This window comes from Vanacampus margaritifer, chromosome 13 (genome assembly GCF_051991255.1).
Source record: "Vanacampus margaritifer isolate UIUO_Vmar chromosome 13, RoL_Vmar_1.0, whole genome shotgun sequence".
NCBI classification, from domain to species: domain Eukaryota; kingdom Metazoa; phylum Chordata; class Actinopteri; order Syngnathiformes; family Syngnathidae; genus Vanacampus; species Vanacampus margaritifer.
The window spans coordinates 12821313-12847808 of NC_135444.1; the positions used below are offsets into that span (position 1 = coordinate 12821313).

At 40.7% G+C, this 26496-nt stretch overlaps 1 protein-coding gene, 20 non-coding genes and 3 pseudogenes across 28 annotated transcripts in view; 23 read left to right on the forward strand and 1 right to left on the reverse strand.

Moving 5' to 3' along the window:
• The window catches only part of cacna1ea (calcium channel, voltage-dependent, R type, alpha 1E subunit a), a 109293-nt gene that overhangs the window by 58560 nt on the left and 24237 nt on the right, over positions 1-26496 (forward strand). For 5 of the 8 annotated variants that reach the window (XR_013296350.1, XR_013296349.1, XM_077583181.1 and 2 more), the window contains 19 exons: positions 560-601; positions 3215-3307; positions 3400-3609; positions 4306-4418; positions 4499-4611; positions 4692-4823; positions 6665-6734; positions 6835-6952; positions 7185-7252; positions 7434-7525; positions 12263-13072; positions 13646-13848; positions 13937-14042; positions 15553-15682; positions 16084-16143; positions 16804-16910; positions 17213-17309; positions 17495-17655; positions 19215-19352. Coding sequence is in view for 6 of the 8 variants with exons in the window: in XM_077583181.1 (XP_077439307.1) it covers positions 560-601; positions 3215-3307; positions 3400-3609; positions 4306-4418; positions 4499-4611; positions 4692-4823; positions 6665-6734; positions 6835-6952; positions 7185-7252; positions 7434-7525; positions 12263-13072; positions 13646-13848; positions 13937-14042; positions 15553-15682; positions 16084-16143; positions 16804-16910; positions 17213-17309; positions 17495-17655; positions 19215-19352 (2863 nt within the window). In the remaining 2 variants the exon portion in view is untranslated. The remainder of the gene's footprint in view (positions 1-559; positions 602-3214; positions 3308-3399; positions 3610-4305; positions 4419-4498; positions 4612-4691; positions 4824-6664; positions 6735-6834; positions 6953-7184; positions 7253-7433; positions 7526-12262; positions 13073-13645; positions 13849-13936; positions 14043-15552; positions 15683-16083; positions 16144-16803; positions 16911-17212; positions 17310-17494; positions 17656-19214; positions 19353-26496) is intronic. The other 3 variants (XM_077583183.1, XM_077583182.1, XM_077583185.1) reach the window with 3 other exon arrangements.
• On the reverse strand, positions 6022-6093 carry trnap-cgg (transfer RNA proline (anticodon CGG)). The gene has a single exon. It is a non-coding gene; the product is annotated as a tRNA-Pro (tRNA).
• On the forward strand, positions 19936-20054 carry LOC144063194 (5S ribosomal RNA). The gene has a single exon (XR_013296512.1). It is a non-coding gene; the product is annotated as a 5S ribosomal RNA (ribosomal RNA).
• LOC144063252 (5S ribosomal RNA) lies at positions 20241-20359 on the forward strand. Its single transcript, XR_013296561.1, has one exon. It is a non-coding gene; the product is annotated as a 5S ribosomal RNA (ribosomal RNA).
• LOC144063264 (5S ribosomal RNA) lies at positions 20546-20664 on the forward strand. The gene has a single exon (XR_013296572.1). It is a non-coding gene; the product is annotated as a 5S ribosomal RNA (ribosomal RNA).
• LOC144063275 (5S ribosomal RNA) lies at positions 20846-20964 on the forward strand. Its single transcript, XR_013296583.1, has one exon. It is a non-coding gene; the product is annotated as a 5S ribosomal RNA (ribosomal RNA).
• Positions 21151-21279, forward strand: LOC144063203 (5S ribosomal RNA; annotated as a pseudogene).
• On the forward strand, positions 21466-21584 carry LOC144063286 (5S ribosomal RNA). The gene has a single exon (XR_013296594.1). It is a non-coding gene; the product is annotated as a 5S ribosomal RNA (ribosomal RNA).
• LOC144063196 (5S ribosomal RNA) lies at positions 21773-21891 on the forward strand. Its single transcript, XR_013296514.1, has one exon. It is a non-coding gene; the product is annotated as a 5S ribosomal RNA (ribosomal RNA).
• On the forward strand, positions 22073-22191 carry LOC144063200 (5S ribosomal RNA). Its single transcript, XR_013296518.1, has one exon. It is a non-coding gene; the product is annotated as a 5S ribosomal RNA (ribosomal RNA).
• On the forward strand, positions 22378-22496 carry LOC144063212 (5S ribosomal RNA). The gene has a single exon (XR_013296523.1). It is a non-coding gene; the product is annotated as a 5S ribosomal RNA (ribosomal RNA).
• LOC144063204 (5S ribosomal RNA) lies at positions 22683-22811 on the forward strand (annotated as a pseudogene).
• On the forward strand, positions 22998-23116 carry LOC144063222 (5S ribosomal RNA). Its single transcript, XR_013296532.1, has one exon. It is a non-coding gene; the product is annotated as a 5S ribosomal RNA (ribosomal RNA).
• LOC144063197 (5S ribosomal RNA) lies at positions 23304-23422 on the forward strand. Its single transcript, XR_013296515.1, has one exon. It is a non-coding gene; the product is annotated as a 5S ribosomal RNA (ribosomal RNA).
• LOC144063233 (5S ribosomal RNA) lies at positions 23605-23723 on the forward strand. Its single transcript, XR_013296542.1, has one exon. It is a non-coding gene; the product is annotated as a 5S ribosomal RNA (ribosomal RNA).
• On the forward strand, positions 23905-24023 carry LOC144063244 (5S ribosomal RNA). The gene has a single exon (XR_013296553.1). It is a non-coding gene; the product is annotated as a 5S ribosomal RNA (ribosomal RNA).
• On the forward strand, positions 24205-24323 carry LOC144063195 (5S ribosomal RNA). Its single transcript, XR_013296513.1, has one exon. It is a non-coding gene; the product is annotated as a 5S ribosomal RNA (ribosomal RNA).
• On the forward strand, positions 24510-24628 carry LOC144063247 (5S ribosomal RNA). The gene has a single exon (XR_013296556.1). It is a non-coding gene; the product is annotated as a 5S ribosomal RNA (ribosomal RNA).
• LOC144063248 (5S ribosomal RNA) lies at positions 24810-24928 on the forward strand. The gene has a single exon (XR_013296557.1). It is a non-coding gene; the product is annotated as a 5S ribosomal RNA (ribosomal RNA).
• Positions 25115-25233, forward strand: LOC144063285 (5S ribosomal RNA). Its single transcript, XR_013296593.1, has one exon. It is a non-coding gene; the product is annotated as a 5S ribosomal RNA (ribosomal RNA).
• LOC144063249 (5S ribosomal RNA) lies at positions 25415-25533 on the forward strand. The gene has a single exon (XR_013296558.1). It is a non-coding gene; the product is annotated as a 5S ribosomal RNA (ribosomal RNA).
• Positions 25721-25849, forward strand: LOC144063205 (5S ribosomal RNA; annotated as a pseudogene).
• LOC144063250 (5S ribosomal RNA) lies at positions 26036-26154 on the forward strand. The gene has a single exon (XR_013296559.1). It is a non-coding gene; the product is annotated as a 5S ribosomal RNA (ribosomal RNA).
• LOC144063198 (5S ribosomal RNA) lies at positions 26342-26460 on the forward strand. Its single transcript, XR_013296516.1, has one exon. It is a non-coding gene; the product is annotated as a 5S ribosomal RNA (ribosomal RNA).

A 26496-nucleotide genomic window follows, 5' to 3' on the forward strand; every position in this document is an offset into this window, starting at 1 on the left:
TATTTACAGTAGACAAAAATAGGGAGCCACCGTATTTACTTGTTTAAGTTTTCATGTAGCTTTTTAAGGCATACCTATGAACCTTTCTGCTCGAATTTAAAAAAAAAAGATGTCTATTGCCTAAGACTAAAAAAAGAAGCAAGAAATAATCAATCTGAAAACGTGTTCAATAAACATATGCTTTAAGAATGGAATTTATATATATATATATATTTTTTTTTATGCAATCCCCCCACCCCCCTTTTTACTGAAAATGAATATCGGCTCCAAATATGAGTTATCAGCCTCCTTGACAGCCACTCCTACTTAGGCAATCTGCTCTTTATTAAATGTAAAATCCATTATGTACTGGAAGATAACATGCGTCATCTTCACCTAATGCTGAGCCGCCGTTGTTTATAGCACTTACGTGTCATTACAAGACCACCAGTGGCACAAAGTTTGCTTTGGTCATTTTGGCACATTAGCCAATGGCAAGCCAGGCTGCTGCTCTCATGACTGTGACCTTTCCTCCTCACTGAAGCAGCAGGACTTTTATTAAATGTTGATTGATTGGCAGCTCTCAGGAGGCTCCCTGAGTGGAGCACAGGCGGCGCCTACGGTGAGCAAGCCTCCTCTCATCTGCTCGCTGCCTCTTCAACTTCGCCACGCCATTTGCCACATGTGCACGCATTCACGGGAGCAACTTTTGTAGCGTTGTTAGATAGCGGGAGCAGCTGTTTTGATGAGAATGAACGCAATTGCTCTGAATGCTTTGATTGAAAAGAAAGGTGGCGCTCTGCTGTTGCCTTGACAACCACCAGTCTGGAAAGAATAAGCGGAATGCAAGTGCTTGTGCATGGCGAGTGTGTGTTTCACACCTTAAGCAAACAGCGTGTGCTTGTGTTTGATTAGTGGCCTATTAAAAAAGTCCCCAAGCAAATATTGTGAAGTATATTCACCAATAGAGGAAGGAAAATGAGGAGGGCGCATCAGGACAGGATGGAATATAATTATATACGCCTTCAGCACCAAAAGGTCAAATCGCACTCATCACATTGACCCAGGCATGCACGTCGACTCTCGTGAAACTGAATGAGAACTCACCTTCAAACAAGTGCATGGATTTGTGTGTCATTCGTTCTCTCCATTTTTAGTTGACAATCGAAAAATGACTCATTATTTTGTTGCTTATTTTTAAATCAAGCACCAAAAAGACTGCGACCCATTTTTTTTAAATGGGCCGCAAGACAGATTTTAATATTTAATTGGTTGTGTTGATGTGATCTGGAAGTTGGTAATGAGCATCAATAAAGATAAGCGATTGCACAATTGATTTTTTTTCCGCTAATGCTAAATGCTATCTTGGTTTAACAGTGCTAAACAAGTGAATGCACTCGCTATTGTGCAACCTTTTTTTACGAGGTCCCGACATCTGTTGGAAGCCGGCTGTGCACGCATTGTAACATTGGAAATATACCGCTAGAAAGCTCAGCTTGTGCTGTCTGACCATGGCCAGGATCCAACAAATATATATACACATTCACAGTCTAATCATGAATCTAGGACAGCGTATTAGGGCCACGTATAAATAGATATTTTTTAGAGGGTGGGGGCAATATTCAGAGAGAGAAAAAAATCGCAAATTTGCCACTTTATAAAGTCGTAAATTTGAGACTATAAAGTGGCAAATTTGCAAGAAAAAAATCGTAACTTTTGCGAAATTTTACTTTACCAGAATTATTATTTACATATTCATTAGTATTTTTATTGTACAAGTATCTAAGTTTGTCGAATCTGCTGCTCTCCGTCATTCACTTGCATTTACCTAAAGTATGCTAGCATGTGATTGGTTAGTGCTTAGTCAGCTGATAGGGGATCAGGAAGTGTTGTCGCTCTAGCTGCCGTGTATGACGAGTATAAAGTTGAAATTAAGAATGAATCAATCTCCATCCTGCCTTTTCATTTTATAAACAGTGTCCCATTAGCCACCAACAAATCCTCACATTAGACTATAGAGTTTTTTCTCGCAAATTTGTGACTTTACAAAGTGGCAATTTTGCCAGTTTTTTTTCTCGGAAAATTGCCCCCGCCCTCTAAAAATATATATTTATACGGAGCCCTAATACGCCGTCGTAGATTCATGATTAGACTGTGAATGTGTATATGCATTTGTTGGATCCTAGCCATGGTCCAAATTCATTGTGATAGCTAAAGCTAACATATTTTTTTGCTAATGCCCCTTAAGAAACTTTAGGTCCATATAAACACAACCAATTAAATAATAAAATCAAACTCCTTCCTGTGACTGGGTTTTCTTTTGAAATATTTTTGTTCTGAGGCAAGATTTTAATTGTGAAAAATCAAGCAATTTTTTTTTTCTTTTGTGTGTATGTGTGTGTTAGATATAACAAAAAATAATGAGTCTCTATTTTGTTTTTTAATTGACTTATTTCCAATTGTAAATGAAAAGAATGAATAATACATGCATGGCCTGCCAAGCCTCTTCGGAGCATGGTCTGCGATGAGAGAGATCATTAAATGGCATTCAGCTGTTTTGGATCATTAAGTGAACATTAAAGTATTGTTGTTTTGGTCTCCTTCTACTGCGATGCAAATGAGCTTGAAAGAACTTTTGCCTTTCAGCTAAAACTATACTGGCATTAGGGTGTCATGCGTATATGCGTTCCTTAATGTCAGTTGTCACGTTGTGTTTGTGGTTGGGTTGCATCTTCTGATAATGCGTGTGCCTTGTTTTGCATGAAGGTGTTCAAAGAAGATGTTTTTTTCAGGGCGTGGGTGCTGTTTTTGAACTTTGGAACAAATCTTCTCTGTTCTGTTCAGCTCATTTTTGTTGTTAGTGCTAAAAGTGCTGGATGGTAAAGGGCATTATTTTTCATTATTTATGAAATGTTATTACCAGTACACTCATTAATCACTTTAACTAATTAAATGCATATGATGTAATTTTCTGTGTTTTTCTCCTCCTTTTTTTTTTATTGAGAATAATCTTTAGACAACTATATTTTCTCAATTAAAAGGCAAAGGAAAATGTGATTTCATTGAATAGAAAGGTTGCTCTTTTTTTCACTGAGCATTATTCTAAAGGCTGCAATGTTACATTTGTAAACTCACTCCTGTATTTGTGTAATGATACGTACAGGCTTGTTTCCGCACCTGCATATACAATTGTTTTACTGATCTGTTTGTTGTGTTAAAACTGCTCCATGTGAAGTGCTGAAGAGGGCCACCACTATAAAAAAGAGAGGCACGGAGTCGCCACATCAGGCTCCAGTAGACGAACAATATGGCGACATTTCCTCAGTGGGTGAGTGGACGTCTTGCCGGTTTTCTTAGGTGACCGTCTTCATCTCAAGTTGAGCAGCAGGGCACCGGCGCTTCTTTCTACCTACCCTCTAGGTATCCCCATGGCCAGAGAGAGCTTCAGAAGGGGCAGGCGAGGTCCCGCCGTGTATTTCCGCCGCAAGGAGCGCCTCCTGCGCATCTCCATCCGCCGCGTGGTGAAAACGCATGCTTTCTACTGGACGGTGCTGGGCCTGGTGGCTCTCAACACGCTATGTGTGGCTATTGTTCACCACAACCAGCCACTCTGGCTGTCCAATTTTCTGTGTGAGTCATGATTTATGTTGTAGTCCTTTGCTGCCATCTTGTGGCACCTATAGGCAATTATTAACGGAGGAGGATGAATATTAAATCTGATTGGTAAAAAAACAGTTAAATTGCTAATATAGTTGTAGTCACATTTCTATGCTCTACTCTAAGCAGATTAGAGTGACATGGCAGCACAAAAGATACCACAATCTCATAGGGCAGAAAATCTAACATCTACATACATAATTGGAAGCAGTGCCGCTAAGAACACTATGAAATGAGGAGAATGTTGGAAATAAATGAATACAATTTCGTGGAAAAAATATTTATATTACAAATAGGTAAGTGCCAGAGTAGGCCTTTGAAGTGACCACATCATTTCATTATACTTTTTTTTTTTTTCCCCTGGAGAGCTCAGTATTGTTCATTTGGTAATTTTACCGATTTGACATGTCATCATCACTGGTCTCTCTTTTTTTTTTTTTTTTTTGTATGTGGGTGGGTATGTATATGTGCGTGCGTGCCAGTGTGTGTGTGTGTGTATTCATTAGTTCACCTAAAAACCTATTAAAAAATCCTATACCGTTCACCTAAACCGAACACTTCCAGCCAGAGTCGTGAGGCTGCCAGGAGACCCGAGGAAGGACTAAAGAAAAGAAAGGAAAGTGAAATCATTTCATTATGCTAATCTGTGTGTGTCTGTTGCTGCTCCAGACTATGCAGAGTTCTTGTTCCTTGCTCTGTTCCTGACTGAGATGTTCCTGAAGATGTACAGCTTGGGCCCTCGCCTCTACTTCCACTCCTCTTTCAACTGCTTCGACTTCAGCGTCAGTGCCACCATCTCTTTCTCCTCAATCCCTACTCTTCTACTACAAAATCTTCATTTCCTGTCCTTTGACATCCACAGGTGATTGTTGGCAGCATCTTTGAAGTGCTTTGGGGTGTCTTCAGGCCAGGCACTTCCTTTGGGATCAGCGTCCTGCGTGCTCTTCGTCTGCTAAGGATTTTCAAAATCACCAAGTTAGTGCTTCTTTCCAAGGCGATTGACATACAAACTTGACCCATTCCTACTTTGCGTAACTGTTTGATTTCAAATTAAGGTACTGGGCATCTCTGAGGAACCTGGTGGTGTCGCTGATGAATTCCATGAAGTCCATTATCTCCCTCATCTTTCTCCTTTTTCTCTTCATTGTCGTCTTTGCTCTTCTGGGCATGCAACTCTTCGGTGGCAGGTAAGACTTAGAAGTCCATCTTTGCTTCCAAAGATTTACTCATCTTTACCAAACATCAGTCACAAAAAGTCACCCTAAACTAACCTAAACTTTTTTTTTGATGAATGCAAACAAAAGAGCCTTGAACTCGGTGTAAAGTAAGGGCTCTTTGAACCTTAGAGCTCTCATATCCAAAGAAAGAATCATACCAGAAGAGTCGACCAACCATGTTTAGCTGTTGATGTGCAATTTTGACTTTTTTAAAAATACATAATTACTCATGTATAGAGCAACAAAATTCACTATATAATTACAATCTGTCTAAGAGATTTTAAAAACAATAACCAACGGAGGGAGACAGAATGGGAAGCCTAGCAGATGAAAAGCAGACCCAGTGTATGCTCCTGTAAGAAAAGAGCACAGTATGGATTTGGATAAAAAAAAAAAAACTCAGCAAACAGTCGCACGAATCCACAATAAACAACGACTAAGAGTGAGAGATTATCGGGCAGGGGACATTACAGCCCAGATACACAAAAGCACTGAAGCAACAACGTAACAAATTATTCTTAAACCCAATAGCCTTGTATTCCGATTAGAAGGAAAAATGCTCCATGTAAACGCCTCAAACAAGCTAAATCCGACTTAACAGGGATGGTCTATTCCAGGGTTCACCAATTCCGGTCCTCGAGGTCCGGAGTCCTGCAGGTTTTACATGTTTTCGCCTACCAACACACCTGATACTAAAGATCAGGATCGTTATCAGGCGTGCTGATGAGTTGATTATATGAATCTGATGTGCTTGTGGGCGGAAACATCTCAAACCTGCAGGACTCCGGACCTCGAGGACTGGAATTGGTGAACCCTGGTAGATTCCTTGTTGCTTTGAGGTGACCTCTTTCACCTGATTTCACTATCCCGATTCACAATAGCTTTTAAGCTGCTTGACTGTGCCAAAATATCAAGTAAAGTAAGCACTCATCTGCAAGTCCTAAAGCAAGAATCATACCCAAGACTAAAGAACTACATTTAGCCAGTGACGTGCCATTTGTAGCCCAGCAAATTATAAGATTTTTTTTGCATTGGACTTCTCGCACCAAAGACAAGTCACGTATAGATAGTCAAGTGCAATTTCCCCCAATGAAGCCGCTTTCTCACTTTTTGCCCAAATTTTACCAAGTGCGGTAAATTATCAGCAAAGCAACTCACTATAAAGCAAGGGCTCATCCGGGATTTGAACCCGGGACCTCTCGCACCCGAAGCGAGAATCATACCCCTAGACCAACGAGCCGCTGTAGTAAATGTTTAGCCCTAGTTTAGCCCTTTTCACGCTGTCTACCGCTCATGACAAAGCCACTGCCGAAGCTGTGGTATCCTTAAGATAAATAAGTATTGCTCATATTGTTATCGATATCGATATCTAGATACAATTGATAGCAGGAATTACAATGTTATCAGTCATGTGGACTTACCACCACTCACATGCTAACTTCTAGCATAGCCCCATCCTTTCACACCCAAACTGTTGTGAGGTGTGAAATGGCTTGAAGAGTCTTAAACTAAATGTAGATAGAACAGGGGCTCATCTTGTTTGAACCCCCGACCTCTAGCACCTTAAGCGAGAATCATAGAAATAGACCAAAAAAGCCACATATACCTCAATGTTATTGTTTTTTAGCATTGAGATCATTTTGATATATGTATTTTTTTTTAGGTGATATGACGACATAATGGTGCTTTAATAGTTTGAATGCAAAATATTTTATTTAGAATAGGTTTAATGTCGTTATGTTTTATAGCCTCAAAAGATATTCTCAAGCTGTCGATAAAGTTTTTTGTCTAAATTTTCTGTGTCTCTGCAGGTTCATCTTTGAAGACTACACCCCCACAAACTTTGATACCTTTCCTGCAGCCATCATGACTGTCTTTCAGGTTGGCTAGTCGGTCATGCTAAAGCTATTCAGACCAATTACTGGGAAACATTAGTCAATAAATTGTACTGCCATTTGATGTGTTTGTTCTTGTTTGTCAGATCCTGACTGGTGAGGACTGGAATGAGGTGATGTACAGTGGTATTCGCTCTCAGGGGGGAGTCGAGTCCGGCATGTGGTCTTCGATATACTTCATCGTCCTCACGTTGTTTGGGAACTGTATCCTCTTCCTTTACTCTTCCGCCTCCTCCTAGCTCAGGTTTCGGTGTTCCAACAGCGTTAAGCAACAGGATAGTTTCTGGTTCCATTTATTTGTTATCTCAGTGGCAAACAAATATACTCTCTTCTCACTCTATTATGGGAATATAATGGAAATTCAACAAAATGCGCTGCTACTGGCCTGGAGTGTTTTTGTTGTTGTTGTGTTTTTCCTTAACTCAAGTTTGACCAGACACTCTGCTAAATGTCTTCTTGGCCATTGCTGTGGACAACCTTGCTAATGCACAAGAGCTCACTAAGGTAGATGCCAATAAACAGTGGTCATAATAATAATACAAGAACAGCATAAAAAAATTGATGAATATGAAAATGAATATCATTAAAAGTGGGGTAGGTTCTCATATTCTCCACCCGTCTCTTGGATTTGCAGTCATAAGCCAAAAAAAAGGCAAATCATATTTGACTCTGTATTCGCTCTTAGGACGAGGAGGAAGCTGAAGCTGCTTTCAACCAGAAGCATGCTCTCCAGAAGGCGAAGGAGGTCGGCCCACTCTCCTCCTTCATGTCTTCAGAGTAAGTCCTTCTTCTGCCTGACCTTCACATCGCCTCCCTCTGTCTCTCTCCTCATCTTCTCCCTATACTGCCTCCCCCACTGCAATGAGCGTCCATGTAGAACTTAAGTCACATGACTGACTAGTTTGATGAAGTAGTTATGGATGGAGGGTTTGGTACAGACTTGTTGGCATTTAATCTCACTCTTTGTCCTTGTCTCCTTGGATATTCATAACATAATAGGTTCATATTGTTGTCATAGAGACAAGTGCACTTATTATGTCCTGCGGGGTCATTAGACAGTCAATATTGTTGCTATTAGGTAATTCAAGGTAACTAAAGTGTGTGTGGAAAATGATGCACTGCCTGGCCCATTATCGACAATTACACTGGACAGTGTTTAATTTTGGTGATATGTTGCCGTGGGTGGATAAGAAATTTTCGGCTATGGTCTGTATATATCTCTTGCCCCCGATCCACTCTGTCAAAATTCCAGGAAATTCTGGCATGGGCCATCAGGGGGAAATAAAAATAAATATGCATGAGTGTGTGCGTGCTCACTCCCATTTGAAGCATTTGAATGTGTTTGCTTAATGCTGAACATAGGAACATCCTACTTATAAGGGGGTGTGCACACTTATGCAACCACATATTGAGAAAGAAAAAAAATTGAATTCAGCTAAGTTGAGGTGGTTATAAGACACATTAATGGTGGAAAATAGTTTGGAAAGGATTTAGCTTGGTATATATATTATATCACAAAAATCTTGCATTTGAACAGGGGTGTGTAGACTTTTGTATATACACTGTGTGAAGTCACATTTTGGGAATTTATTTGACCTTGTTCCCTCATGGTTAGGTTTCCAGGTGACAAGATTGACCATAGCGTGTTGTGTGCAGTGGTGGATGCGCACGTGCATGACAGGATTGTAGCCTGCCTTTGACTCGATATGCACGAGAAACACGTTTGTCGTACGGGCATGTGAAAGATATTTTTCCCTTTCCCTTTTGTTTTCACCCAAAAACCAAATGGTACTGGCTGAAAAAGAAAAAAAATGTGCGTTAGTTAGAGCTGAGCTAGCGCGACGGCTGCTCGTCACAAGCGAGAGAGAGAGAGCGATGACAGGAGTTTGCCGGCATCTGTATGCACGGAGGGCGCTCTGAACTTTATCTCATTTCAGTAGCCAGTGCACTGCTGACCTTGAACAAACTTGCATGGCGGCAGGAGATAAAAAATAAAAAATAAGAAGTTGCGGCATGTCGGATGGAGGCTGAAGATAAATTCTCTGCATGTGTTTGGTTGGCATGATAATAGGAAGAAAATCATAAATTGTAACACCCTTGCTGAGACGCTGTCAGACTTTGAATTGCTCCTCCATTCTGCACCCTCCTCCGAATATTGTGCTTCTACCTGAATTCACGCATTAAGTTGGCCAAGCATGACCTGAGGATGCATCAATGCTTGGAGGTGGTTGTTGTCATTACAGCTGCATCCTGATGCTTTGTGTAAAAAAATCTTTTTAATTAAACATATAGTATTACTTCTTTTGTGTGTTGTAAAATCACATTTCTATGTTGTTGTTTTAACTGTGTTTTTGTGTACACATGATGTTAATTGTGAAAGTCTGAAATGCCCTGCGATCATTGATGTGCTCTCAATGTTTATGAATGTTTTCAGATCCGACAGCCATCTTGTGTGTCAAATGTGTCGTTTGGCTGCTGTGGAGACACACATCAAAGTATTAACAGTGTTATATTTTGATTGTTGTGCGAGTTGAATTTCTCGTCAGATATTAAAGTTAGTCTTCATACTGTACATATTAGATTCATACACCAAATGTCGGCCAAACATTGCCGTACACACGCAAACAATTCCAGGTCTTTTATTAATTCTCATTAGTTGGTGTCAATGTATTTCTTTGGCAATTCAGTTTGGTGAGAGCATCTCTCAGCATTCACACATATTTTTTAAGAAATAGTAATGCAGGGGTGTCCAAACTTTTTCCTCTGAGGTGCAACGGCCACTTTGATTTTTTTTTTTATGTTTTATCAAGCACATCAAAATCAATCAAGCAATTGCATTTGTTTCTATATTACAGTGTTTTTTTTTTTTTAACTGCTATGGGAACAGATTTCTTTAAGTGAAATAGTTTAGGATTTATAAGAATTTGTGGTGGTCAAAGACCCTGTAGCCCACCAGAAATAGCCGCCCCTGCACTAAACAGCAGCTCAATTCTTAACCAAAACAGGAGCAATCTTGGGAATCATTTATTTGATATGTTCACAATTTGGACCTTGACAGAGCAAAAAGTCGAGGAAACCATTTTTGCTTGTAAAAATGTATTATCTTTATTCACCACAGTGTTATGAACATAAATATTGTTACTACTTATGTTAATTTGCTTCTTTGCATATTTAGAAAAGCTCTACAGTAAATAAAAGAAATGCATTAGTAGCAAATGCCATTTTTAGTATATCCCGCAGGCCGCTTAAAAATGGACGGTTTGGACACCACTGTAGTAGTGTGTGATTTGCTTTGTGCATTCCGGTAAAGCTATCGATTCCAAATTTTTCTGACAAATAAATCATATTCATTTTCCAAGGACGAGCATCTTTTGCTGTGTGTCTCCCAGCCTGTTATGTGTCTGCTCACCAAAGCACTAATGTCTTGTTTTCAACCACTCGCTCATTGATAACACGGACCGCGCAAGAATCCACGCCCCAGTAAGTAACACGTACTGCTGAGTTACCGTTCACCTCTCTGAATGTCTCACTCGCACCTGCTCGCCCTTCTTCACTGACTAGACACAGCAACCTCATTCTCTTCATGCTCCAGATCGCATCTTTTTTTTAATATATATATATATATATACATATATATATTCATGCCTCTGACTCACTTCTACATTTCACTCTTTCTGTTGAAAGCACACACAGCAATTCTCACAAAAGCATCATCACTGAACCGGTAAATCAGTGGTCTCATTTTTTTAAATTAAATGGCTTGCTGTTGCTACTTAAGCATTTGATTACAGCATCTGCTATGCACGTCAGTTTTCATCATTTTTCATATTAATAAAATTCAGTGGAAACTCTTTAAGTCGAACACAAGCTGTGCCGAAATGCTGCTTAGCCCCCAGCAACAAATTTTCCCATAGGAAATAATGCAAATATAAATAAACCGTACTTGGGATGTTAATAAATGTAAAAACACGTTCTAGCAAGTCCGTAGACCCTTCAGATCCGCATTTTTGCTGCTGGGCAAAATTTCTTTGTTTTGCTGATTTTGAATCTTTTCCCACAAAAGAAGAACATGGAAATTTTTTGGGGGGGGGGGGGGGGGGTTATCTTCGTTTTTAGTTGTTATAGTGGACTGTAACGTGTTGTAAACTTACCAAGCTTGTATGCAACATTTTTAAAATGAACATCATGCAAATCAACTTGCTTAAGATCCAATCATGAACCAGAAGTGTTGACATCATCCAAATCATGTGTTTTATTGGTTTAGACACGCAAATATGTCATGTCCACTGCAACCTGAAGTCTGAAGGGGTTTAATGACAAGCAAAGATGATTGGAGTGACATAAGCACGTTATTTTTTTAATCTTTATTGTTGCACAAGTGTAAACAGAAGTTAACCACCTTTTATTAATTACTTTTTTTTTCTTAATTTAACTAAAGTGATGCTATAGTCTTACTAATTTGAATGAGTTCACCGACTCAATAAGTTAGAATACTGTGGGAAACATAATTTGAATACAAAAATTAAAAGTCATACACTGTGTTCAGAAAGTCACATATATATTTTTTATTTTATTTGTATATTTTTTTATTTACATTACTATTATTCAAACCATTGGTCTACATGACATATGCCATGTCTTCTAGTGGCTCGTTCATTTTTCTGTGATTTATTTACATGCATCTGCTCATTATTTAAAAGTTTCTTTTTGGTACATCATATTAACTGAAATACAAATTACAAGAAATACAAAAAAACAAGTTTGTTATTAAATTACGTAATGTGACCAAATTTAATTGTGTGCAACATCTATTTTATTCTACATTCAAACATATCTGTTAGTAAAAAAATATATATATATTACTTTTTTTTAACACCCTATATTATACATATCCACTACACTCAGAGAAATATTGCTTGATTTAATTTTTTATATTTTGGTGATTTTAGCTCATATCTAACAAAAGTTCACCATCTGAAGAAATTTGAATACGGTGGATTCCTATTTATTCAGGGTTTTGTTGCGCATGGAATTTGTCTATTTGCATATTTTTTCAATATCTATTAAAAAAAACGTTTTATGCAGTTGTAATGGCCATCAATTATTTACAGATTTTTGTTCTGCGGTCTCTATTCCCGTTTCACTTCTGAAATTGAAATACCGAAGTGAACGAATTTTTCGACAATATTCTAATTCATTGAGATGCTCGTGTGTATTCTTCTTCTTCCCTTTTTCACCTTCTTCTTGTTCTCTAACGCCCAATGTTAAAGCTGCTTTGCAAAAGAAAAACAAACTAAGAAAATTGATGAATCCACCGCTTGTGTGACATCATTCCAAATTCTGATTTGTACGACCTTAGGGCTGTTCGACTTTAGAGGTTCCATTGTAAATGCAAACAAAATTATTTAGATCTGGAACCAAAACACTTTACAGTAAAAACTTGAACTACTTTTGCAATTCACGTTCTTTTCTAAAATGTGATTCTCAACGTGATCAATGTATATGTGTCCACAGAGGAAGCCGAAGGAGGCGGCCCTACCTGTACAGAAAAAGAGCCATCCACCGCAGTCGACCCACCTACTCCCGTTCCTTGGAGGAGGCGCAAGGCAGCCTCAGGGAGGGCCGCCCCGTCCCACCACTCAACCCGTCTAACTCTTTCATGTCCAGGCGGGAGAGGAGAAAGAGGATGACCATGTCCGTGTGGGAGCAGAGGACCAGCCAGCTGCGGAGACACCGGCAAATGTCCAGCCGGGAGATTTTGTTCAGCGGCCCCAGCGAGGAGAAGGACGGATCTGCCGCCTCGCGCCCGCAGTCCCTGCACCGCAAAGCTATGCAGAGCACTCCACCAGGGGGTTTGAAGTGCCTGACAGACCCCCTTGAGGATCCTCCGGCATCACCAACCAAGAAACAGACCTCCAAGGAGATGTCTTTTGAAGCTGTTCTGTCCGGCGTTATTCCCGAACCACCCATGTCAGCGCCACCTCCAGAGATATTGGACCCCTTGAGTATTACCTCTGAAAATCCCCCAGAGACCAGCCTTGACATCGACAACAAGATCAGCGAGAGAAGGAGCCCCAGGTTGAACGGTGATCGTCAGCACAGGGCCGTGAAGAAGTTCAGACCGCCGGACAACGGTGACGCCGGCGGGATCAGGGGCAGGAAGGCGCTGCGTAATCGTCAGAACGGGGCCAGGAGTCACGGATCATCTTCTCGGAATGGGAGTCGCTCGGTCAGCAGGGAGAGGAACGGGGAGAGGAGCAGGGTTCCAACGAAAGTAGAGATGGAGAGTGAGAAGAGAGAGGAATCCAATCCTTTGGAGAACAGGTGAGAACAGATTTTTAAACATTTTTTTTTACCAATAGTAACAACTTTGATAGCATAGTGCCAAACGTATCATATTAAATACAAGACATTTTGAGCACTCTATTTCATGAGTACAACATTTTTTTTCTCCTATTAAAACCTTTACGTATATAATCTGACTCATGCATTGCACGGATAATCCATTAGAGGGCAGTATCACCCATCTGATGTCTTTTCCAGCGACCTTACAAGATCGCCCCAATTGAGAAAAGAGAGACACCTATTCTTATTATGAAATGTTATTTCTGATTTTTGGAAATACTAATATGTTTATTATTATATTTTTGACAGTTATAAATGTACGAATTTAAAGCATTGTGACCAGATGTATCAAATATGACACATATCAAAAGTCATATGTGGAAGTTGATTTTCAAAAAAAAAAAAATACTTTTTTTTTTTCAACAGGACCAATTCTCTATTTACAAAGAATCAGAATTTTCTCTCAAATATTTCATGGTTCAGGCTTTATAGAGTTAAAAAAAAAGAAAAAAAGTTTGATCCATAAGACACTCATTCCAAGTATGTCTTCAGGCATTGTGACCAAAGTGAGACAGTGGACACTGAGCAACCAGACAGTGTCCAAAAGCAGGCAGTGCTCCGTGAGGAAGAAGATGCGTGTCCACTTGCTTTAGAGGAGAGCAACCAAGAAGACTTGGATAAATCTCAGCTCAGCTCCAGCATGATCGTCGAAATGCCCGACATGGAGGCGTCGATGGAGCTGTCTACCATTACTGGTAACGGTTAGATGTTCCCAGCTGTTTCAGGTTTGAATGTCTTGACTGTCAACAGGCATTTCCTATCCCCTCTTTTTTGCCTGCATAGTTAACAGCAAGGACCCTGAAGCGTCCAAGTCTGAGGAGGCTGACGACATCAAAGCAGTCAACACTGTGACGCCTGACAGCATGTTCATCTTCAAACCAGACAACCCGTAAGCCACGAGTGTCGATTTTTTTTTTTTTTTATCAAGCACACTAAAATCAGTCAATCAAGCAATTGAATATTGAATATCAGCCACTGCACTGAAGAACATTCAGAAGCAAAACAGGAACAATTTGTTTAAAGAATTTTTAAAGCACCATTTTTGCTTGTAAAATTTAATTATTTTTATTTGTCTTAAGAAGAGAAATGTTGTTACTTGTTTAATTGTTAATAGTTCATTTGCATATTTGAAAAACTCTACAGTATATAAGACAAATTTATTTGGAGCAGATCTCATTCTTAGTACTGTATATGCCAGGGGCCACTTAATATTGGATGGTGGGCCATAAATAGCCCCCGGGCCATATGTTGGACACCTCTGCCATAAGCTCTCATTGCCAGCTTCCCATATATGGGATTCTCCTGATAATATTGACTTGAATAATGGAAACAGAAATTAACAGATTGTAAATTACCATGATTGGACGTTACCTGAGCCCTGAGCAACTGTGATGTCATTTTTAGTAGACAGCAAGTGGCAAAATGGCCGCCTCCTGGGATGGATAAAAACGGGTGGATTTTGCTGCTTAATTTTTAATCCATAAACGCAATATTAATCAGAATGCTGTGTTTAGACAAGTGGGGGCGCATACAACATATTGTAAAGAAAATGTTGTGCTTTCATCCAGGTGTGTATTGGAATCAATTAACTCTTTTACTGCCACACGTTATACAAAAAAACACCCCCGACAGCGACAGCCGATTTTGAACATTTTAACTCATCTTTCAAGGCAAACTGAATATTGTGTGCTGTGACTACATAAACATGAAAGATCCTGTTCCATTCTTTCATTAGAAAAAAAAGTATGTTTCTACCTTATTCCGTTCTTTAGTAATCACCTTTTGAAAATAGGTAATTTGAGTGACACTGAGCAAAAATAAGCTTTTTGTGAAAAGATACATTTTCTGCACAACAGTGACTTTGACACTATTTTTTGTTTAGTGACGCTCTGTGAATTAGATTTAATAGACAAAAGCTTTAATCATTCACGTCATCCTTGAAAACGTTCTATTTCATCAGATTCGTCATGTTTCATTGTAATTTCATACCACCGGGAGCCCATTGAAAAGAGATACAATTCTGCCATCTGCTGGCCATAGTTAGTGGGTGATGTGGGCTTTTACAACCCCAAATGACAAGGCAGTGCTGCGCAACAAGTTGCACTGATGGCACAAGTAAAACGTAGTAAACGTCAATTAACGTTTTTTGCTGCATTCATTTGGCTTTTAGTATACGTCATTAAACGTTTTTGGCGGTAAAAGTGTTAACGGTCACGTAAACAAATGAAGAAAAAAAAACATATTGAACTAAAATGGGGGGGGGGGGGAATCATTGATTGAATTTGATGTTATATCGTTAAATCTTTATTAGGTTAGCGGCCCAAAAAGCATTAATCCCACAATGTAGTTTTAGTCTTGCCGTCTCTTCACTCTTTTTGCCGTGTGCTGTTTGTCCTCAGGGTGCGTCGGGCGTGTCACTATGTGGTGAACCTCAGGTACTTCGAAATGTCCATCCTGCTGGTCATTGCCGCAAGTAGCATCGCACTCGCCGCTGAGGACCCCGTAGCCGCCACCTCGGACTGGAACAAGGTTTGTGCATTCACGGCAATTCTCTTTTGCAATGCAGCCTTTTTTCTTCTTTTTTTTTAACCATCATGTCATGGCTCATTATCCTGAGGTGCAATTTAATAATCCCTGGGATGCAGTGCCTCTTTTGATCTGCATAAAAAAATGTGAAAAAAATATATTTCCTGAAGTTATTTTGCAAAATGATGCTACTGTGAGAACTAATGGGTGAGACAATTAAATTGCGATTAGAACAGTAGGTTCTTTTTCTGAGCGATTATTATGTTTTTCTAAGAGATTGTTGCATATCAAGTCACAAGATGAGAGCCTTTGAGTTTTGAAATGAGCTTTACCTTAAAAAGTAATCGACACCAGTTTACTTTTTGATGAATTCTATTTCTGTGTTTCTTTCTGTTCTCATTTAGGTTCTGCGCTATTTTGACTATGTGTTCACTGGCGTCTTCACCTTTGAAATGATTATTAAGGTAAGTGACCGTGCAAATAAATAGAGATGCCTTTTCTGAGAAAGGATGCCAGAAGGCAGGCTGGAATGGTTGCGGCAATCTAGTTGGGGGCAATTATTCTTATGTCAGGTGTGGGGAGAAACGACTGATTTAAACAGAATGCAAAAAAATACATGAAAATATGGAAATATGTAGCAGTCGATATTTAAAAAGAGTTGAATCCCAAATTGAAAAAGAAAAATGAATGATGAACTGGATGGCAAGGTGGAGCATGGCTTTAGCTTGTCTGCCTCACCATACAGTTATACCTTGACTTATGAGTTTCATTTTTCCCCTGATCAGGCTTGTAACTCAATTTACTTTTATTTTATCTTAAATAGATGCCGATCCCGATATTTGGCAAAAAAAAAAAGTTTTTTAAATCAGATAACCGATGCTGAAAAGAATAAGGGGAGCTGCTTCAATTGGCCAGGAGTTGGCTGCATTCCATCCCACAACAGTGCAAAACTCTACCCATATATGGCCCAATGAGCAAAGTTACTAGCAAAGCATGATTTATGCATGATGCCCTTTAACATTAAATCAAAAATGTTTCAACTCCAATATTTTATTTGCTATGTAATTACAACTTAAAGCTATAGAGACTCCTTTCTCACATGTCACATCCTTGTTGGTCCTCAGATGATCGACCAGGGTCTGCTCCTCCACGACGGCTCGTACTTCCGAGACCTGTGGAACATCCTGGACTTCATCGTGGTGTTAGGAGCACTGATGGCCTTCGCCCTCACGTCAGTTGCATGATTAATTCCGGCTGCTCTGTCTAAACGTATTCATGTCAAAGCTGCTTGATGGCTCCTGTGCTGCAAATTGCAACTCTCCTGTATTCCATTTTAACTGTTTACGCACATGTCCCTCTCTTTGTCTCTCCTGTCTCCGAATGGTGACCTTGCCTGCAGCAATGTGATGGGGTAATACTCTTCAGAAGAAATTGTGTCGTGTCATGTTGAATATGTTGCAAATATGGAGAAATAAGTTGCATGAATCGTGTGCTACTTAACTTGAATCCTCACACTTGTGTCTTCTTGCACAGGAATAACAAAGGAAGAGACATTAAAACCATCAAATCACTGAGAGTGTTGCGTGTGCTCAGACCCTTGAAGACCATCAAGAGACTTCCTAAACTCAAGGTCAGAGCTTCAGCTTTGAAATTTGGTGACTAACCACTCAACAAAGAAATCATAACAATATCTTGTTATTACACTTCTGAGGTTGTGGGTCAGATTTTAAGCTGTATGATGACAAGGGCTGTAAAAATGGATGCATATACACATTTTTACGCAAAAAACGGACTGTTATTTTCTCTTTCTCGCAGGCTGTGTTTGACTGCGTGGTGACGTCCCTGAAAAATGTCTTCAACATCCTGATCGTGTACAAGCTGTTCATGTTCATCTTTGCTGTCATCGCCGTGCAGCTCTTCAAGGGGAAGTTCTTCTACTGCAACGACAGCTCCAAGGACACGGAGAAGGACTGCCAGTAATAACGCTCGCTCGACTCAGTCTGTTGCTCTTTTGCATATTGCCAGTGTGGCTTCGCTTCCTCGTTTAAGTGTCAGTAAGCGAGTAATATGCTAAGAATATCGGTCTGTAATCGATGCGTGACACATTCCAGGATATCATAGCATCGCCATGCAAATAGCATTAGAATCAGGATGCTCTTTCATTACATTATACATTATAACTGCTCATTTTTAGCGCAGTTGGTAGGTTGGTAGGCACAAACAGTGGATTTAAATGGTCTACACACCTCTGTTAAAATGCCAGTTTTTTGTGATGAAAAAAAAATGTACCCAAGATCATTCATTTCAATGCTTTTCCCAGATAAAAAAAAAAAAAAAAAAGATATAAATAAATGTACAAATTTAACTGCGGTTCATTTTCTCTTTAATAATCACTAAATAATTTATTGAAATTTGTTTTAAACCTTCATACACTGGGAGATTTAAAAATACCTAAAAATTAATAAATAATGAATAAATAAAAATAAAAGCATTTATTGCCTCCCAGAATACCAATGTGCTATGTATCTAAAATAATCAATTGTATTTATAAATAGCTGAATAAATAAGTAGATATTTGGATATTTAGTGGCATTGAGGCAAATTTTGATAATTCAGTTATAATTAATTATAGGGGACGTCAAATATTTTTTTCTTCTTTACAATATGTTATATGTGCACCCACTAATCTAAACACTGTATTCTAATTAATATTGCCTTTGTGGAATATGAATTAAGCAGAAAAATCCACCAATTTGTATCTATCTCTGGGGGCGGCCATTTTGCCACTTGCTGTCAACTGAAAATGGCATCACAGTGTCCAAGGGTTCATTTTGTGAACGCCACATGACCAAACTCAGAAAACAGATGAGCCATGATGTCATTGTCAGTCGTTATATTCAGTCAACGGCAAGTGACAAAATGGTCGCTCCCTGAGATGGATAAAAACTACTAAACTTAACTTTTCCTTTAATGAGATTGCATATTAGCATTTTATCATGTCCTCATTTGCGTGGTTGTCTAATAGTTCATATTAAGGTAAGAGTAAATTGTGTATTTCTTAAACCATGTCACAAAATTTTGGTATGTGTATGTGTTAGCATCAATGCTAGCGCTAACACAAAATAACAGGTGTCCTGGCTGGTCCACCAATATAAATGATATAGTTCCACTGTCAAACTGGTTGCCATTATGTTTTAAGTACTGTACTATTTTAACAATTTTTTGTAAGTTAACCACTGCTAGTATAAAATAATTAAACAGTAAAATACTATTTCTTCATTTTAATGACCACTGTATTGATAAAGAGATTGGTTAGTTAGTTAGTTAGTTAGTGGTTTGGGGGTTTGCAGAAATTAGGTCTCGTCGTTGATATCTCAACAGTCTCACTGGATGTAATGCATGAGGCAATTTAAAGCCAAGTTTAGTTCAATTTAAGGGCATTTGTTTCCTCATAATGACAGACAACCTCACACGGTTGTTTAATATTTGTCATTACAAATGCTCATTTTGTTCTATCTTCTGCCCTCTTGTACAGAGGTTACTATATAGACTACGGGAAGGACAAGAAAGAGGTGAAGAAACGTGACTGGAAAAGACACGATTTCCACTACGACAACATCGTCTGGGCTCTGTTGACACTTTTCACCGTGTCCACCGGGGAGGGCTGGCCACAGTGAGTGTGTGCACACCCCATCCATTCATGAGCGATTTCACCTTCGGACTTTTTGATGATCAAAACATGATTATGCAAGTCATTTAAGAAAGGTTTTGCCATTCATCTAACTGTAAGGTTGAACTATATTTCACTGACAAGGCTTGTAAATTAACCACAGCTATTTAATGGTTTCATTTAATAATTTAAAATCATATCATTCTTCAAATACCAGAGGGACATAGGGGAACAGGGAATGACTTTGATGAGAAGATTAGTACCTCGCAGCATTTTGGAAAATTATATTAAATACTGTGCTACGTTGAGAAACGAGTGACCCGACCTCTTGAGGTGTATTTTTTATTTTATTTTATTTTTTGAAGATACAAGCCGTCATTCGGCTATTTTTTTTTCTTTGACATGCAAGTATGGTGGGCAGTCAACTTTGCAACAAGAAGCAGTTTGACAAATAGTGAACAATTCTGCAAAAAAAGAGACTTCAAACTGTTTGTTGCCACCAACACTTCAAGTTTACTTTCAAATTAAATAGAAAAAAGAATTACACGTTGTGTATTTAAAAGAGTCAACTGTGTGCAATTTTTCCGCTTACGGCCATACTACCCTGAGAACGCCCGATCTCGTCCGATCTCGGAAGCTAAGCAGGGTCGGGCCTGGTTAGTACTTGGATGGGAGACCGCCTGGGAATACCAGGTGCTGTAAGCTTTTCTTTTTTTTTTTTTTGCACCTCCATTGCAAAAGTAAACTTTTACAAAATACCTCAAGTTTGCTAGCGGACAGCCGCACGCTAAACTGACAGGATGAGAGCTGTACATGCAGTCAAAATGTTTTTTACGGCCCAATTTTGAACGAGTGTAGTCTTTAAAACAGTCAACTGTAAGCTTTTTCTCCGCTTACGGCCATACTACCCTGAGAACGCCCGATCTCGTCCGATCTCGGAAGCTAAGCAGGGTCGGGCCTGGTTAGTACTTGGATGGGAGACCGCCTGGGAATACCAGGTGCTGTAAGCTTTTCTTTTTTTTTTTTTTGCACCTCCATTGCAAAAGTAAACTTTTACAAAATACCTCAAGTTTGCTAGCGGACAGCCGCACGCTAAACTGACAGGATGAGAGCTGTACATGCAGTCAAAATGTTTTTTACGGCCCAATTTTGAACGAGTGTAGTCTTTAAAACAGTCAACTGTAAGCTTTTTCTCCGCTTACGGCCATACTACCCTGAGAACGCCCGATCTCGTCCGATCTCGGAAGCTAAGCAGGGTCGGGCCTGGTTAGTACTTGGATGGGAGACCGCCTGGGAATACCAGGTGCTGTAAGCTTTTTTTTTTTTTTGCACCTCCATTGCAAAAGTAAACTTTTACAAAATACCTCAAGTTTGCTAGCAGACAGCCGCTCGCTAAACTGACAGGATGAGAGCTGTACATGCAGTCAAAATGTTTTTTACGGCCCAATTTTGAACGAGTGTAGTCTTTAAAACAGTCAACTGTAAGCTTTTTCTGCGCTTACGGCCATACTACCCTGAGAACGCCCGATCTCGTCCGATCTCGGAAGCTAAGCAGGGTCGGGCCTGGTTAGTACTTGGATGGGAGACCGCCTGGGAATACCAGGTGCTGTAAGCTTTTCTTTTTTTTTTTTTTTTGCACCTCCATTGCAAAAGTAAACTTTTACAAAATACCTCAAGTTTGCTAGCGGACAGCCGCACGCTAAACTGACAGGATGAGAGCTGTACATGCAGTCAAAATGTTTTTTACGGCCCAATTTTGAACGTGTAGTCTTTAAAACAGTCAACTGTAAGCTTTTTCTCCGCTTACGGCCATACTACCCTGAGAACGCCCGATCTCGTCCGATCTCGTCCGATCTCGGAAGCTAAGCAGGGTCGGGCCTGGTTAGTACTTGGATGGGAGACCGCCTGGGAATACCAGGTGCTGTAAGCTTTTCTTTTTTTTTTTTTTGCACCTCCATTGCAAAAGTAAACTTTTACAAAATACCTCAAGTTTGCTAGCAGACAGCCGCTCGCTAAACTGACAGGATGAGAGCTGTACATGCAGTCAAAATGTTTTTTACGGCCCAATTTTGAACGAGTGTAGTCTTTAAAACAGTCAACTGTAAGCTTTTTCTCCGCTTACGGCCATACTACCCTGAGAACGCCCGATCTCGTCCGATCTCGGAAGCTAAGCAGGGTCGGGCCTGGTTAGTACTTGGATGGGAGACCGCCTGGGAATACCAGGTGCTGTAAGCTTTTCTTCTTTTTTTTTTTTTGCACCTCCATTGCAAAAGTAAACTTTTACAAAAAACCTCAAGTTTGCTAGCGGACAGCCGCACGCTAAACTGACAGGATGAGAGCTGTACATGCAGTCAAAATGTTTTTTACGGCCCAATTTTGAACGAGTGTAGTCTTTAAAACTGTCAACTGTTAGCATTTTCTCCGCTTACGGCCATACTACCCTGAGAACGCCCGATCTTGTCCGATCTCGGAAGCTTAGCAGGGTCGGGCCTGGTTAGTACTTGGATGGGAGACCGCCTGGGAATACCAGGTGCTGTAAGCTTTTTTTTTTTTTTGCACCTCCATTGCAAAAGTAAACTTTTACAAAATACCTCAAGTTTGCTAGCGGACAGCCGCACGCTAAACTGACAGGATGAGAGCTGTACATGCAGTCAAAATGTTTTTTACGGCCCAATTTTGAACGAGTGTAGTCTTTAAAACAGTCAACTGTAAGCTTTTTCTCCGCTTACGGCCATACTACCCTGAGAACGCCCGATCTCGTCCGATCTCGGAAGCTAAGCAGGGTCGGGCCTGGTTAGTACTTGGATGGGAGACCGCCTGGGAATACCAGGTGCTGTAAGCTTTTCTTTTTTTTTTTTTTGCACCTCCATTGCAAAAGTAAACTTTTACAAAATACCTCAAGTTTGCTAGCGGACAGCCGCACGCTAAACTGACAGGATGAGAGCTGTACATGCAGTCAAAATGTTTTTTACGGCCCAATTTTGAACGAGTGTAGTCTTTAAAACAGTCAACTGTAAGCTTTTTCTCCGCTTACGGCCATACTACCCTGAGAACGCCCGATCTCGTCCGATCTCGGAAGCTAAGCAGGGTCGGGCCTGGTTAGTACTTGGATGGGAGACCGCCTGGGAATACCAGGTGCTGTAAGCTTTTCTTTTTTTTTTTTTTGCACCTCCATTGCAAAAGTAAACTTTTACAAAATACCTCAAGTTTGCTAGCGGACAGCCGCACGCTAAACTGACAGGATGAGAGCTGTACATGCAGTCAAAATGTTTTTTACGGCCCAATTTTGAACGAGTGTAGTCTTTAAAACAGTCAACTGTAAGCTTTTTCTCCGCTTACGGCCATACTACCCTGAGAACGCCCGATCTCGTCCGATCTCGTCCGATCTCGGAAGCTAAGCAGGGTCGGGCCTGGTTAGTACTTGGATGGGAGACCGCCTGGGAATACCAGGTGCTGTAAGCTTTTCTTTTTTTTTTTTTTGCACCTCCATTGCAAAAGTAAACTTTTACAAAATACCTCAAGTTTGCTAGCAGACAGCCGCTCGCTAAACTGACAGGATGAGAGCTGTACATGCAGTCAAAATGTTTTTTACGGCCCAATTTTGAACGAGTGTAGTCTTTAAAACAGTCAACTGTAAGCTTTTTCTCCGCTTACGGCCATACTACCCTGAGAACGCCCGATCTCGTCCGATCTCGGAAGCTAAGCAGGGTCGGGCCTGGTTAGTACTTGGATGGGAGACCGCCTGGGAATACCAGGTGCTGTAAGCTTTTCTTCTTTTTTTTTTTTGCACCTCCATTGCAAAAGTAAACTTTTACAAAAAACCTCAAGTTTGCTAGCGGACAGCCGCACGCTAAACTGACAGGATGAGAGCTGTACATGCAGTCAAAATGTTTTTTACGGCCCAATTTTGAACGAGTGTAGTCTTTAAAACTGTCAACTGTTAGCATTTTCTCCGCTTACGGCCATACTACCCTGAGAACGCCCGATCTTGTCCGATCTCGGAAGCTTAGCAGGGTCGGGCCTGGTTAGTACTTGGATGGGAGACCGCCTGGGAATACCAGGTGCTGTAAGCTTTTTTTTTTTTTTTGCACCTCCATTGCAAAAGTAAACTTTTACAAAATACCTCAAGTTTGCTAGCGGACAGCCGCACGCTAAACTGACAGGATGAGAGCTGTACATGCAGTCAAAATGTTTTTTACGGCCCAATTTTGAACGAGTGTAGTCTTTAAAACAGTCAACTGTAAGCTTTTTCTGCGCTTACGGCCATACTACCCTGAGAACGCCCGATCTCGTCCGATCTCGGAAGCTAAGCAGGGTCGGGCCTGGTTAGTACTTGGATGGGAGACCGCCTGGGAATACCAGGTGCTGTAAGCTTTTTTTTTTTTTTGCACCTCCATTGCAAAAGTAAACTTTTACAAAATACCTCAAGTTTGCTAGCGGACAGCCGCACGCTAAACTGACAGGATGAGAGCTGTACATGCAGTCAAAATGTTTTTTACGGCCCAATTTTGAACGAGTGTAGTCTTTAAAACAGTCAACTGTAAGCTTTTTCTCCGCTTACGGCCATACTACCCTGAGAACGCCCGATCTCGTCCGATCTCGGAAGCTAAGCAGGGTCGGGCCTGGTTAGTACTTGGATGGGAGACCGCCTGGGAATACCAGGTGCTGTAAGCTTTTTTTTTTTTTTGCACCTCCATTGCAAAAGTAAACTTTTACAAAATACCTCAAGTTTGCTAGCGGACAGCCGCACGCTAAACTGACAGGATGAGAGCTGTACATGCAGTCAAAATGTTTTTTACGGCCCAATTTTGAACGAGTGTAGTCTTTAAAACAGTCAACTGTAAGCTTTTTCTGCGCTTACGGCCATACTACCCTGAGAACGCCCGATCTCGTCCGATCTCGGAAGCTAAGCAGGGTCGGGCCTGGTTAGTACTTGGATTGGAGACCGCCTGGGAATACCAGGTGCTGTAAGCTTTTCTTTTTTTTTTTTTTGCACCTCCATTGCAAAAGTAAACTTTTACAAAATACCTCAAGTTTGCTAGCGGACAGCCGCACGCTAAACTGACAGGATGAGAGCTGTACATGCAGTCAAAATGTTTTTTACGGCCCAATTTTGAACGAGTGTAGTCTTTAAAACAGTCAACTGTAAGCTTTTTCTCCGCTTACGGCCATACTACCCTGAGAACGCCCGATCTCGTCCGATCTCGGAAGCTAAGCAGGGTCGGGCCTGGTTAGTACTTGGATGGGAGACCGCCTGGGAATACCAGGTGCTGTAAGCTTTTTTTTTTTTTTGCACCTCCATTGCAAAAGTAAACTTTTACAAAATACCTCAAGTTTGCTAGCAGACAGCCGCTCGCTAAACTGACAGGATGAGAGCTGTACATGCAGTCAAAATGTTTTTTACGGCCCAATTTTGAACGAGTGTAGTCTTTAAAACAGTCAACTGTAAACTTTTTCTCCGCTTACGGCCATACTACCCTGAGAACGCCCGATCTCGTCCGATCTCGGAAGCTAAGCAGGGTCGGGCCTGGTTAGTACTTGGATGGGAGACCGCCTGGGAATACCAGGTGCTGTAAGCTTTTCTTTTTTTTTTTTTTGCACCTCCATTGCAAAAGTAAACTTTTACAAAAAACCTCAAGTTTGCTAGCGGACAGCCGCACGCTAAACTGACAGGATGAGAGCTGTACATGCAGTCAAAATGTTTTTTACGGCCCAATTTTGAACGAGTGTAGTCTTTAAAACTGTCAACTGTTAGCATTTTCTCCGCTTACGGCCATACTACCCTGAGAACGCCTGATCTCGTCCGATCTCGGAAGCTAAGCAGGGTCGGGCCTGGTTAGTACTTGGATGGGAGACCGCCTGGGAATACCAGGTGCTGTAAGCTTTTTTTTTTTTTTGCACCTCCATTGCAAAAGTAAACTTTTACAAAATACCTCAAGTTTGCTAGCGGACAGCCGCACGCTAAACTGACAGGATGAGAGCTGTACATGCAGTCAAAATGTTTTTTACGGCCCAATTTTGAACGAGTGTAGTCTTTAAAACAGTCAACTGTAAGCTTTTTCTCCGCTTACGGCCATACTACCCTGAGAACGCCCGATCTCGTCCGATCTCGGAAGCTAAGCAGGGTCGGGCCTGGTTAGTACTTGGATGGGAGACCGCCTGGGAATACCAGGTGCTGTAAGCTTTTCTTTTTTTTTTTTTTTGCACCTCCATTGCAAAAGTAAACTTTTACAAAATACCTCAAGTTTGCTAGCGGACAGCCGCACGCTAAACTGACAGGATGAGAGCTGTACATGCAGTCAAAATGTTTTTTACGGCCCAATTTTGAACGAGTGTAGTCTTTAAAACAGTCAACTGTAAGCTTTTTCTCCGCTTACGGCCATACTACCCTGAGAACGCCCGATCTCGTCCGATCTCGTCCGATCTCGGAAGCTAAGCAGGGTCGGGCCTGGTTAGTACTTGGATGGGAGACCGCCTGGGAATACCAGGTGCTGTAAGCTTTTCTTTTTTTTTTTTTTGCACCTCCATTGCAAAAGTAAACTTTTACAAAATACCTCAAGTTTGCTAGCAGACAGCCGCTCGCTAAACTGACAGGATGAGAGCTGTACATGCAGTCAAAATGTTTTTTACGGCCCAATTTTGAACGAGTGTAGTCTTTAAAACAGTCAACTGTAAGCTTTTTCTCCGCTTACGGCCATACTACCCTGAGAACGCCCGATCTCGTCCGATCTCGGAAGCTAAGCAGGGTCGGGCCTGGTTAGTACTTGGATGGGAGACCGCCTGGGAATACCAGGTGCTGTAAGCTTTTCTTCTTTTTTTTTTTTGCACCTCCATTGCAAAAGTAAACTTTTACAAAAAACCTCAAGTTTGCTAGCGGACAGCCGCACGCTAAACTGACAGGATGAGAGCTGTACATGCAGTCAAAATGTTTTTTACGGCCCAATTTTGAACGAGTGTAGTCTTTAAAACTGTCAACTGTTAGCATTTTCTCCGCTTACGGCCATACTACCCTGAGAACGCCCGATCTTGTCCGATCTCGGAAGCTTAGCAGGGTCGGGCCTGGTTAGTACTTGGATGGGAGACCGCCTGGGAATACCAGGTGCTGTAAGCTTTTTTTTTTTTTTGCACCTCCATTGCAAAAGTAAAC